The 14,506-nt window shown below is 36.5% G+C and overlaps 1 protein-coding gene across 1 annotated transcript in view; it reads right to left on the bottom strand.

The window, feature by feature from the left end:
- LOC107586006 (pleckstrin homology domain-containing family A member 7-like) overlaps window positions 1-14,506 on the bottom strand; it is a 119,515-nt gene that overhangs the window by 15,708 nt on the left and 89,301 nt on the right. Inside the window, exons 12-17 of the mRNA XM_016273220.1 lie at window positions 12,889-12,972; window positions 11,016-11,141; window positions 4,525-4,578; window positions 3,066-3,134; window positions 2,149-2,229; window positions 793-942 (exon numbers count right to left, since the gene is read on the bottom strand). Coding sequence (XP_016128706.1) covers window positions 793-942; window positions 2,149-2,229; window positions 3,066-3,134; window positions 4,525-4,578; window positions 11,016-11,141; window positions 12,889-12,972 — 564 coding nt within the window. The remainder of the gene's footprint in view (window positions 1-792; window positions 943-2,148; window positions 2,230-3,065; window positions 3,135-4,524; window positions 4,579-11,015; window positions 11,142-12,888; window positions 12,973-14,506) is intronic.

Genomic DNA, 14,506 nt, shown 5'->3' with positions numbered 1-14,506 from the left:
CATCTGTAACTGCAGGTTAAATGCATCCATGTCCCCTCTGAGATAGGCCTACATTAAACTGTGTAAATACATCTAAATGCTATTGCAGATGCAGATTCCAGAAATGTTTTCTTATGTTGGAATGAAAGACACTAAGTACCGGATGAAGTGCTTCTTATTCTTACCCAAAAATACAAAATGGAAGAAAGAGTTAAAACTGAACACAATCTTGCTACTCAAGCCGTGTATGAACATTGTATATATATTATTTATTTGCTTCTTTTCCATTTTGCATTTACTTGTACTTTTACTTTCAATACTTAAGTACGTTTAAGATTTAAAAAATACTTTTCGTACTTAAGTACAATAAATATCACATACTTTAAGACTTTTACTCAAGTAATATTCTAAACAGTGACTTCAACTTCCACCAAAGTCCTTTTCTGGTAAGATACCTGTACTTTTACTTGAGTATGGCTTTCAGGTACTTTATACACCACTGGGTAAAGGGCATGACATCTCCCGACCAGGCGCTGAGTGCTGCCAATCACAACACACACTGGCCTAGCTAACCAATCACAGCGCATTTCGTATTTCAGAAGGCGGGCCTTCATTTGATACAGGAACTATTCAAGCCGTTCATGCCAGACTGGGGAGAGAGGTGTTGTAATAATGTAAAATATGTGAAAAATAATGTGTTTTTCGAACAACCTAGTATGAGAGCCTGTTCTAGTACACCCCCAAAACAAAATCAAGACTTTGTAAAAGAGCATAATAGGACCCCTTTAACATAGGTACGGTATGTGTCCTCACCGTGGACACCTGTGAGATGTCCGCCCTGATGTGGACCACGTCCTCCCGTAACAACTTCTGTTGATAGGCAATCTTCTCTGCATGGGCGGGCTGATCCTGATACAGCTCCATCTGCTGATGGGAAACATCCAGAACTGACTCGAGCTTGTCCTAGATTTGGGTGAAAAATAGAAGATGATGCAGATAAAGTAGCAGCACTAGGGACCAAGACATCAGGTTGGATATTAGGGCTGCACAATTGTTCAATTCTGAAAACAGCGTTCCACTGAGGTCTAAGTTTTGCTTTATGTAGCAACATCTAATTATACATCTAAAATTGGTTATATTCAAGTCAAAATTGTGGTGAAATCAATCCGACTATATTAGGTTACAACAGTAAAAGTAATTTTAAAGGGTTTGATAAACTAGAAATAGATCTTCAAGCGACTGACATGACAAACCACAATGTATCCATTATAATCAACATAGGGATAAACACAGAATAAATCATATTTTTATTGTGCAGAGTGGACATATTTGGGATATTCAAAAGTTTGAGGTCTGTAAGATTTTTCAATGTTTTTGAAAGAAGTCTCTTATTAGTCTCACCAACAATAAATCGTAATATTGAACAATTAGATTACAATTTACAATAACGTTTCTATTTTCATATATTTTAAAATACAACAACTTTTATTGGCAAAGCTGGAATTCAGCAGCCATTATTTTAATGGAAACTGTGATGCATTTTTAACAGGATTCCTTAATAAATAGAAAAAAGAACAGCATAGAAATGTGTAACTTTTTAACATTATTTTGAAACATTAACATGATCTTTACAGTCACTTTGGATCAATTTAATGCATCCTTTCTACGTTCTTAGAAACTAAGTTCTTACATAAAGGGTTATTAAAGGGTATAATGCATTATAATTATTCATAATATGCGTTGTAATGCATTATATACTGTCGTAAAAAATTATATACTAATTTAAAATGTATAGTGTAACAATGAATTCATAAGTGTTATAATGTATTAACTGTGGTTACGATTATTCATGAGACTGTACAAAGCATTATAAGCTATATTATATATATAATATAACATTATAAAACTACATTTATAATGGATTATACATAAAAGCTTTAAGTGTTACCAATAAAAGTATTAATTTCTTTTACAAAAAATTATTAAAATATAAATCTTACTGGCTCCAAGCTTTTAAATGGTAGTGCATACAGCTTAATTGATATGAAATGACAATTATGATTTCTGCCATAAATTGGGTTGCCCTTCTTTACCATTCAGTCGATACACAATTCAATATCCTTAAAGCCTGATTTGGAATACTGAATTTAGATAAGGAAAAAAAAGCACCTTATCTTCTTTGAGTGTGCGTATCCTGGCCTCCAGCTCTTGTAGGATCTTGTCTTGCTCGCATAACCTACTAAGCTTTACCTGGAGAGACAATCACAAGCAGCAATAAAACATGGTCACCAAACAGAGGCCACGACTGAACTGAATCCATTAACACACAAACATATCAAACAGAGGGCCGACAGAATACATTCTTCCACTATTCCATATTCAACATTTCCCACTATTGAAGATACCCATTAGCATAAACTCCATGCACCCAAGACAATTCTGGTGTCATTATTTGCAGAAACAAACAGCATTTTCTCAGCGAAAAATGGGTTAGGGTACGTGTGCTCGTGCGGGAGAGACATAGGCGGCAGAAGTGCCTTGTTTACAGTCTTCTTCACACTGCCTGTTTATTCTCCGCTGTTTATCGTTCCCTCCGATTAATTATTAAGCTGTTATTATTTTACAGCCATATATTGTTGTTTTAACAATATTAAATATTCATTACGCAGATAAATCCACCAACAAAATTCTTATAAATTGTTAAACTGAAACAATGTTAATGATGAAAAGCTAGGACTTCCAGATTATTTACCTCCAATCAAACGAAAAACAGTGAGAGCACTGGAATACAAAAATCAAACTGAAAAATTTACAAGCCCAAAGTATAAAACTCCCATTGCATGTATTTTTCTCTTTAAATTGAGCATTGAATATAAAAAGCCCTCGTCAATAATTTCAATTTCTTCTTGACACCGAGAGAGCGCTTGCTTCTCCCCACAGCATGTGCACCGCCTCACTCCAATGCCTGTTTACACTTGCACAAATTCAGGCTTGACTAACAGCTTTCTGTGCAAAACAAACAGAGAGATCGAGAGGGGAGACAAAGCTCAGAAAGTGGGCTTTAATAAACAGAGAACAGAACTTACATCTATGTCACTTTCAGCTATTTTAACAGGCCGAGGTGGTCGATCTTTAAGTGAGTCACGTCCAGTTACCTGTTGACGAAATGCAAAAGCTCATACACTTTCAAAGACATTAACATCAACATCAAGACTAAGAAGCTGTACGGTTGCATCGATCAAGCAACCATCAAGACTGCACAGCCTATTGACAAAGGGATGTTGAAATCATATAAACAAACTGTGCTTTAGCAAACTCATAATATCTCGAGATGAACAAAACAACAACAACAACAAAACAAACCAACACTCCTTTTGGAAGCTCTGCGATGTGTTTACGTACAAACAGCAACTGGGGTATTTGGGGAGAGCCGCAATGATCCACCCAAAGCGCTGCTCTTGATTTGGCAAGGTATCAATACTTTTCATCAGTGGTGAACTTGACATGAACTGTGTGGGAGTGAAGCCTACGACAAGCTGCAACCCACTGAAAGACTATAATTTAGTGATAAACAGGGGTTGGCTAAAGGATACTTTATAAGTAAGAGCAGCTGTCTGTAAACATTCACTCATTAACAGAAAACCTCAGACTCTAGGGTAATTCCTTGATGTCTAATGTCTTCATGGAAATAATTAGCACAGCCTTTACATAATGTTCACAATTACAATGCAATCGCTATAACAATCCCTCATCAGAGCAGTATTGATATTTTACCTAAAGAACAACCTTGGGCGTCCTTGAAAAAAAAATTTAAGCTGTCAAAGTAGCACATGCGCAAAAGAATGACTCTGCAGAGCAACGATAACGGTCCAGGGGGTTTACATCACTGCATGAAATGGTCACATTTGGTTACGCGCACCATCCTTACATTCAGACAGAATGCACTGTGTACCGAATAGATGAGAGGTTCAATACTTTTCATCTGTTTGAAATGAAGATAAAAGGGTTTTTGTGAACCGTGGGTATACATTTAGGCAATGTATACATTTGAATTCTGAATTAATAATTAAAGCAGGTAATGCGCTCCATATCAAACAGGATCGGAAAAGTCGGTGAACATAAAATGTTTGTGACAAAAGTGGAGAAACTCTATATAAGAGCTCTTAAGGCCACTGATGCCACTGGACATAAGGAAAACAACTCAAAATCAGATTCTAGCGAAATCAAAATCTCCTCCTGCTGGGAGCCATCACTAGTCATTACATCCATGTGTGTAAATAATTTTATTGCTAAACTGCAGCATAAAATCTGATTTTTAGCAGTAAAAGTTTAAAATCACATAATGCTCTCTTGTGAATATTGACTGATGTAAATTTATTTAATCATTGATTTCAAAATTCACTCTACACATCCTTCAGGGTTAGAGAGCAGAGCAGTTGTTATAGAGAATAAGGAGAGGGGGAAATCAGGAAGAATGTATGCCTTGAGGAGAGAGGGAGAAGATGAGAGGAGGAGGTAGGTGAAGGCAGATCCACTAGAGCCCACCTTCAGGTCTAGATACTCCAGGTCCTTCTTCAGCTGGATGTAAGTGTCATCTGCCTTTAAATGGGAAATGAAGAAACAGGTCACATGACACATGGTTGAGAGTACGACGTGCAAGACTAATGTTGCGTCTCAATGTGCCTACTTATACTACACCCTTAAAGTGTGTCCTCTTTTGGTGAAGAAAAAGTACACACTTTTGAGTGTGTAGTAGAGAGTAGGAAAGCTTTGGGACATACTATCACGTCACACAACTGCATCTTTAAAGGACCGCTCTGTCACACCTGTTACACGCACCCTGTCACTGTAAACTGGCCTGTCAATCATCTTGTCACAGTTAACATCCTCCACATTTCATTTCATTTAACTTCCTACCGTACTGTGGAGAAAAGAAGTAGCTCGTTGATCTACCAGTCGTGGGTCTTTCATTCCGAGAACTCTGCTCATATTTTCTGCACAATGATGCATTTAAAAGTTAACGACCAAATGGATGTTTATAAAAGTTCACATTACTGTTGCAGATGAAATATAACACGGATAACGATAAATAAATATTTTTTACCAGGTTAAATGTTGATTATTAGTAACTCAAACCCCTTTTTGTAAACCTCTCTACCTAACCGTCGATCGCGCGCATCCGCCACGTTTGCAGTTTTTCTAACTAGTTTTATTCGTGTTTGTAGTTCTGGACCGAATTTTTCACCAAAGCGCAATGGATTGTGGGCAATTTTAGCCATTAGAGTGTGCATGGATCCATACTTCAAAAATCGACCTGAAATAGTAGACCATCCAGGGACTTTTGGCATACTCTTCTCAACATACTATGCTTTGGGACACACTTATTCTACAGGTGCATCTCAATAAATTAGAATGTCGTGGAAAAGTTAATTTATTTCAGTAATTATTTTGGAGCACTTCATGTTTCCTTCTGCTGACCAGCTTTTTGAAGATGCTGATTTCATTTTCCAGCAGGATTTGGCACCTGCCCACACTGCCAAAAGCACCAAAAGTTGGTTAAATGACCATGGTGTTGGTGTGCTTGACTGGCCAGCAAACTCACCAGACCTGAACCCCATAGAGAATCTATGGGGTATTGTCAAGAGGAAACTGAGAAACAAGAGACCAAAAAATGCAGATGAGTTGAAGGCCACTGTCAAAGAAACCTGGGCTTCCATACCACCTCAGCAGTGCCACAAACTGATCACCTCCATGACACGCCGAATTGAGGCAGTAATTAAAGCAAAAGGAGCCCCTACCAAGTACTGAGTACATGTACAGTAAATTAACATACTTTCCAGAAGGCCATCAATTCACTAAAAAAAATTTTTTATTGGTCTTATGAAGTATCCTAATTTGTTAAGATAGTGAATTGGTGGGTTTTTGTTAAATGTGAGCCAAAATCATCACAATTAAAAGAACCAAAGACTTAAACTTATAATTCAGTCTTTGTGCACTGAATTTATTTAATACACGAGTTTCACAATTTGAGTTGAATTACTGAAATAAATAAAACTTTTCCATGACATTCTAATTTATTGAGATGCACCTGTAATCTCACATACTATATAGGATGGATAGTATGAACATTGAGACGCAGGGTAAGACTGATTTTCATGCACACTGTAAATCCAAATGCTGGTACATTATTACATATTGTGCAAGTGCATGTTATCATGATGGTTATTTAGAAATCACGGTTATTAAAAAAATACACAACTGTTCAAAAGTTTATGGTATTTTTTTTACTTTAGAAATTAATACTTTTTTTTAGCATACAATGAAACATCATTTAGCAAAGATGTATTAAATTGATCCAAACTAAAATTAAAGATATTTATAATGTTACAAAAGTTTGACATTTCTGTGCTGTTTTTTTTTTTACTTTCTATTCACCACAGAATGCTGAAAATGTATCACAGTTTCCAAAAAACATTAAGCAACTGTTGATAATAATGCTGATAATAATAAGAAATGTTTCTTGAGAAGCCAATCAGTATATTAGAATGATTTCTGATGGATTATGTCACATTGAAGACTGGAATAATAGCTGCTGAAAATTCAGCTTTACCATCACAGGAAATTACATTTTAAAATATAATAGAAAACATTTATTTTAAATTGTAATTGCATTTCACAATATTACTGTTTGAACTGTATTTTTGACCAAACAAAAGCTTTGGTGAGCATAAACTTTTAAAGAAAATGTACTGATCCTAAACTTCTGAGCAGTAGTGTACATAATAAATTTTTTGTTTGTTTGTTTATTTTTTTGTTTGTTTTTTAGTGCTGTCAAACGATTAATCGCAATTAATCGCATACAAAATAAAAGTTTTTATTTGCATAATATATTTGTGTGTTCTGTGTATATTTCTTATGTATATATAAATACACCCACATACAGCATATATTTAGAAAATATTTACATGTATTTACATGTCCATATTTATATTCATATAATTTATATTATAAATAAATATATTTAATATATATATTTTTTTAAATATATAGAAAACAGTTATTTATTTATATATATATATATATATATATATATATATATATATATATATATATATATATATAATAAATATACACAGCACACAAAAATATATCATGTAAACAAAACTTTTTATTTTGGATGCGATTAATCGTTTGACATCATTATTTTTTTAATTTTTATTAAAAAAAAATTTTTACAACAAGAAAAGTTACTGACAATTTAGTATCTGGAAGACCACTGAATGTCCCAAAACTTCAGTCTAAACTCTAAATCTTATGCACTGTGGTAGGGGTCAAAGTTTACTGGAAAAAAGTACAATGAAGTATTCATGCTGTAAATGTTGTAGAATACTTGTTAATTTTTAATGTGCAACTCTGTAATTTAGGGGTCTCCAACATTTTTTACACCATGGACTGGTCTTCCTAGCTGCTCTCAGAGACACTGTTTACTTTAGCCACATTCATCATGAACCTTGCTAATTAGCACATTATTAGGGAAGGCGATTTGCAAAGATTCATTACAAAACATTATACTCACTTCTGTAGATGAGGCTGGATCATGAATGATTCGCGCGAACATTGACGCATTTATGTAGATCGGGGGCGCATTCCCTTCAGAAAGACATAATCCACTGCGAGTTCAGCGGCTCAGATGTCGGGAGTAAATGAGGACTGCTATGTTCATTATTACATCCAACAGAACACCTTAATCGCTTAGGAGTCATTCTTGTCTACATCTGCTCCAGCGGTGAAACAATGGCGGACTGATGACAGCTCACTCAGGGCGGGTCTAAGGTAAGACGCCAGTCCAGTCTGTGCTGAAACGCTACTGTCAATCAAACTATCGTGGGAGGGGCCTGTCTGTGTGAGGTCACACAGACAGGCATATGAGATCGGTTGGATTTGAAAAAGGGGAAAACATTTAACGAGATTTAAAAAAAAAACACTGGGTGGATTTTTATCATTATAGGGTGGTTGTGTACACAAACTGCCAACACACATTTCAGTTCAAACAACTTGTAAAAGTGCATGTAGCATCCTTTGACCCCTTTAAAATAAACAATTGCATTTGAATGTTAGGTGTGCATCAGGGAGCGTCATCAGTGGCTCGCCAGATGTGGTGATGATGTAAGTAACGTTGTTGCATTTTAATGTTTTGCTAGTCTAGCCCACGAAACGCGCCGCTGCTGTGCTATTCATTCAAAATATTAGAGAAATATAGAAGCTCAATGCGGAGACGATCTTGAATGGGTTAAAACCGAAACCAAGCCATTCACAAAGAATGCATATTCAGCGCATTTTTTTAGATGGACAAATATGACTGCTGCACTCGCGTCTCACAGAAGAGATGTATAGAAAGCCATGCAAAGTTAAAAAGTTTAAACTTTTAGAAACCACGTCATGAATTTGAGGAGGTTTATTCCTTTTCACTGCATCTCATATGTTTTTAAATGCAGTCTGTGTGAATGGCGCTTCGGCTCTTTGGATTAAGCAATGCATAAATACATGATGCGGTTTTGTTCATAATTGTTTATGCAATTTACTAAATTATATTTGATTTTTATGAGTTAATTTAGACGTAATGCACATTTTTATAGAGTTACTTGCTAAATGCGCTGCATTATTTTGCTCATTGCGCCCTCCTGTGGCCTCGGGAGACAATTAGACCTATACAATAAAGTCCTATTTAATCTGCATATAAAACATTAGAAATTAGATATTTTTTTCATTTTTATTGTGTTTGATTGTTCAAACAAAAAATAATTGTTGTTTGTTTCAATAAATTGTGTTACTTATAAATACAGTGGTTACATTTTTAAAAAAAAAATTCTATTGCTTTTTGTTTTTAAAAAGTTTATAAAAAATGTCAATAATTATCGTTTAAACCATTCACGTGCATTCGGAGCTGCGCGCACTCATTCAAAGCGCGCACATAGAGCCGGGTTTCAGACAATGCGCATACACAGAATTGATTCCTCTTTCGCATATCCTTGCATCTGAATGAACACACACACAAAATTATCTCAAAATAACTGTCTCGGCAAGTATTCTCGTAAACACAGTCGGTTATGTCTTAAGTGAATGTAAACAGTGGTGAAAGAAATCTCAAGTGCATCATTATATTGGATCCGTGCATTCGGTCTTAAAGGGGCAGCAGCCTATAAATACCTGCTGTTCCATAAGCGCCACCTGCTGTCAGAGAGTGACATTTGCGTCTCATTCACAAAGCTAAAATCAAACCATTCAGTTTTTGCTTCAAATTTCGAAATTATACAATCTAATTGCAATCTAAACATGTATTTAGCATCTTTGTTTGGATCATGATTAAAATGCAGTGGTTGCCTCTGATTTTAAATAGAAAAAGCACAGGCAAAGCCTTAGTTTGTTTATATGAAGAGATTTATTTTATTTGTATTATTTTATTGTTTGATTTGGGATTTGTTTAAAAATTTCAAGTTAGTTTTATCATTTGACATATTTCAATTTTACAAAGAAATGTGCAGCATTTTGTTAGAGAATTTATAATTTGACTTAAATCTCATTCTGTTAAAAAGAAAAATAGTGAGAAAATTGTATTGTGAAATCAGTATCGTGAATCGTATTGCATCGCATCCTGAGTTGAGTGAATCGTTACATCCCTATATGCTACTAGTTTTTGCTGTGGTATCAAAGAAGTATTCTGTTATTTAAATAATAAAGAACCATATTTTTTTACTCATCTGCAAAATGATCCGATCTGTTACTCAAAATCTGATATGATAATGCAATATGATCTGAGCTGTGGGTTTTGTGATCCGTTGCATTCCTACTCTCTTGACTTGTTATTTGAAGAAAAAAAGCAATCATTGAAGTTTTTAATCATGCTGATTTGTCCGCAGTGAAGTTCAGTCGATGTCTTCTTGTTTTTTTATTCGGGCTACTTAAATTCATTTTGGGCTACCAAAATCTGAAGAATGTCTGCCCGAAGGGCTACCAACGATTTTGAAATTTTGCGAGCCCTGTGTATATATATATATATATATATATTATTTATTTAATCAACTTGGTATTTCCACGCTGTCTGAAACATGTCTCTATGCTTGTGCGTGCTTTGGGTGTGTGCGAGAACAGCGCGTGACTCGTGAGTAACGAATTGAGTTTTCTTTCGTTTCTTCTTCTTGTCCGTATGTATCACGGATCAACTACAATCATTGTAACCCCTAATAAATATATGACAGACCAGAGCAATCTTTCATTTACTTATTGAACATTTAATTTACATGAAATCGTCAAATTGATACTCCATAGCAATCGCCATAGCAATCGCATACAATGAAAATACAGAATACTTATAACAATCATTAACACACAATAAATAACAAAGTGTCATATCTGTACACATTTTTTCCCAGAACGTTCTTGCGACCCGATAGCAACTCTTCCACAGCCCGGTACTGGGTCGTGGCCCGGTTGTTGGGGACCTCTGCTGTAACTTATGTAATGACAGATCTAGAGAGTAGAATGGGTAACAGCTTATGTCTGTTCTATCAAATGGTTACACTAATTCTTGTGTACGTTTCTGACATTTCATATCCAAAACTGCACATAAACAAGTAAACCAGTGATGTTTTTAATACGTTTTCAGTTCATGGAAACATTCAATCATGTGAATGCAGGCAAGTCAACAAGCAACATGCTGTTATCTGAGGAGCAATCTGACGATCCAAAATACAAGAGAGGAAGAATCTACAAAAAATGCAAAATGTGGAAGAAAAGATCTTCAAAACCACAAAACAGACTGTTACATCAAATTGCGCAGCCCAAGCGGTAACATTCTACTGCAGACTCCATGCTAACGGAGAGCTAACACCAAACCAACGCAATCATAACTCATAACTACAACCATCAGCGTACGATAGTAAGAGGAGCACGGTATGGGAGTTAGGAAAGGAGGGCATGGTATGCTCAGATGAGAGGGGTGCTCGGGGTGGGTTGAGGGGGAAATGTGACCCTCTAACCTGCAAACTGGGGCCTGAGAGGCCGTTGTGCTGGTTCTGCAGGTGTGTGAATGTGTCGCTGCGCACACTGGCCATCTTGGCCCGGTGTCTCCTGAGCTGGATGAGCAGCAGGGTCAACTCCTCCGGCTGCAGGACAGCGGGGAGACGGAAGAGAAAGCACTTCAGGAGGTGACCACCAGGGCGGCGCCAAGATGTTGTGAAATTTGGCCAATAGAAGTGGACTAAGGCGAACTGTAACTGCATGTCTTTAATGACATAGCTCAACTCACTGTCTCAAAACTAGAAAGCAAAACGCTCCTGGTGGCCAAAATGTCATCTACCAAGCAGATCCCCTACGTTTCCTAGATAGTTTGTCTGAAAAAATGTGCTCTCTATGGAAGTCTTACCGTTTTTCCATGCAGACTTGGTGCACTGACTGTGTGTGTGATGTATCCCATTGTTGGCATGGATCTCCTCTCTATTTGTGAGGTCTGTAAAGACACAAAAATACCAAAAATGGTGACGTTTACAATGAAAATTAAGAAAATCACAGTTCTATCACTATTAATCTCAAATTCTCTCTTTTAGTTAATGGATACTGTACATTTTTAAAGTCAAGTAAAAGTCAGTTTCAAAGTTTAGCACAAAACTAGGGCTCAGCAGAGCACATTTTACTCATTCATCTGTTTACTTAAGCTAAGCAACTGTGTGCTTGATTTCAAATGTGCTACAGGGCTTTGAGGGTTTGACAGTTTTGCTTAACATACAAAATTCTTCATCTAGGCCCATCTAGCACCTCAAAAGGACACAAACAACAAGAGATTTAATTAACTACACATAAATTAAAATCTTTCTTAAAATAACATTTGTTTGCTACCAGCAGAGTAGCACTGTAGACTCTGTTTCCAGTGCGAATCCCACGGCACTGCATTTTTGCTGTATAATAGGTTTTTTATTTAAATACAAGATCAGAAGAAAGAGACCACTGCTGAGGAGGTTCACTGGGCGCTTTGCTTAGCCTTTGGCGAATCTTACCAGCGAAAACCAGTCTAGTTATCATCCATAGAGATATGTTCCACGACAGAAGCTATGAAAACACACTCTACTGTAGTCTTTGAAATGCACAGATAGACATCTGCAGCTGGGTAGTCGATATCATAAGTCTAGCAGTGACAGCGAGTGCCGCTGTGTGATATATACAGTGCCTTGCGAAAGTATTCATTCATTGAATAAATTCATTTCAAAAAAATTTTTTTCATGTTTTGTTATGTTGCAGCCTTATGTTAAACTGCTTTAAACTACTTTTTTTCAACATCAATCTACACTCCATACACCATAATGACAAAGCAAATAACAGGTTTTAACATCTTTGCAAATTTATTAAAGATAAAAAACTTATCTGGAACAGTTAAAATTTAACTCAGGAGCATTCATTTTGTTTGTACATGTTACCACACTTTGAGTGAAGCTAACCTGTGGCAAATTCAATTTAATGGGTATGATTTGGAAAGGCACACGTCTTAATAAAAGGTCTAACAGCTGAAAATGCATATAAGAGCAAAGACCAAGCCCTGAGGTAAAAAAAAACTGCCTGTAGAGCTCAGAGACAGGATTGCATCAAACCACACATCTGCATCAAACCTCCATTATCCATAATGGAAGACATCTAGAACAACCAGGAATCTTCCTAGAGCGGGCCTCCTGGCCAAACTGAGCAATTGATGGAGAAGGGCTTTGGTTAGAGTGGTAACCAAGAAGCTGTCACTCTAGTTGTCACTGTCTCAAAACTAGAAAGCAAAACGCTCCTGGTGGCCAAAATGTCATCTACCAAGCAGATCCCCTACGTTTCCTAGATAGTTTATCTGAAAAAATGTGCTCTCTATGGAAGTCTTACCGTTTTTCCATGCAGACTTGGTGCACTGACTGTGTGTGTGATGTATCCCATTGTTGGCATGGATCTCCTCTCTATTTGTGAGGTCTGTAAAGACACAAAAATACCAAAAATGGTGACGTTTACAATGAAAATTAAGAAAATCACAGTTCTATCACTATTAATCTCAAATTCTCTCTTTTAGTTAATGGATACTGTACATTTTTAAAGTCAAGTAAAAGTCAGTTTCAAAGTTTAGCACAAAACTAGGGCTCAGCAGAGCACATTTTACTCATTCATCTGTTTACTTAAGCTAAGCAACTGTGTGCTTGATTTCAAATGTGCTACAGGGCTTTGAGGGTTTGACAGTTTTGCTTAACATACAAAATTCTTCATCTAGGCCCATCTAGCACCTCAAAAGGACACAAACAACAAGAGATTTAATTAACTACACATAAATTAAAATCTTTCTTAAAATAACATTTGTTTGCTACCAGCAGAGTAGCACTGTAGACTCTGTTTCCAGTGCGAATCCCACGGCACTGCATTTTTGCTGTATAATAGGTTTTTTATTTAAATACAAGATCAGAAGAAAGAGACCACTGCTGAGGAGGTTCACTGGGCGCTTTGCTTAGCCTTTGGCGAATCTTACCAGCGAAAACCAGTCTAGTTATCATCCATAGAGATATGTTCCACGACAGAAGCTATGAAAACACACTCTACTGTAGTCTTTGAAATGCACAGATAGACATCTGCAGCTGGGTAGTCGATATCATAAGTCTAGCAGTGACAGCGAGTGCCGCTGTGTGATATATACAGTGCCTTGCGAAAGTATTCATTCATTGAATAAATTCATTTCAAAAAAATTTTTTTCATGTTTTGTTATGTTGCAGCCTTATGTTAAACTGCTTTAAACTACTTTTTTTCAACATCAATCTACACTCCATACACCATAATGACAAAGCAAATAACAGGTTTTAACATCTTTGCAAATTTATTAAAGATAAAAAACTTATCTGGAACAGTTAAAATTTAACTCAGGAGCATTCATTTTGTTTGTACATGTTACCACACTTTGAGTGAAGCTAACCTGTGGCAAATTCAATTTAATGGGTATGATTTGGAAAGGCACACGTCTTAATAAAAGGTCTAACAGCTGAAAATGCATATAAGAGCAAAGACCAAGCCCTGAGGTAAAAAAAAACTGCCTGTAGAGCTCAGAGACAGGATTGCATCAAACCACACATCTGCATCAAACCTCCATTATCCATAATGGAAGACATCTAGAACAACCAGGAATCTTCCTAGAGCGGGCCTCCTGGCCAAACTGAGCAATTGATGGAGAAGGGCTTTGGTTAGAGTGGTAACCAAGAAGCTGTCACTCTAGTTGAGCTCCATGATCATATGTGGATAGGAGAAACCTACAGAAGGACAAACATCGCTGCAACACTCCACCAATCTGTGCTTTATGGTGGTGTGGCCAAACTCAATCCTTTCCTCAATGAAGACACATGGAAACGCACTTGGAATTTACAAAAAAGCATCTTGAGAAACAAGATTCTCTGGTCTGATGAACCTCAATTCTAAGCATCATGTTTGAAGGAAACCAGCTCCGCTCATCACCTGCAGAGTACCATCCCAA

The sequence above is a fragment of the Sinocyclocheilus grahami genome, unplaced genomic scaffold (assembly GCF_001515645.1).
Source record: "Sinocyclocheilus grahami isolate Dianchi unplaced genomic scaffold, SAMN03320097.WGS_v1.1 scaffold76.1, whole genome shotgun sequence".
Classification (NCBI taxonomy): domain Eukaryota; kingdom Metazoa; phylum Chordata; class Actinopteri; order Cypriniformes; family Cyprinidae; genus Sinocyclocheilus; species Sinocyclocheilus grahami.
The sequence above is the reverse complement of the archived record's forward strand: the minus strand, read 5'-3'. Positions and strand labels throughout refer to the sequence as shown.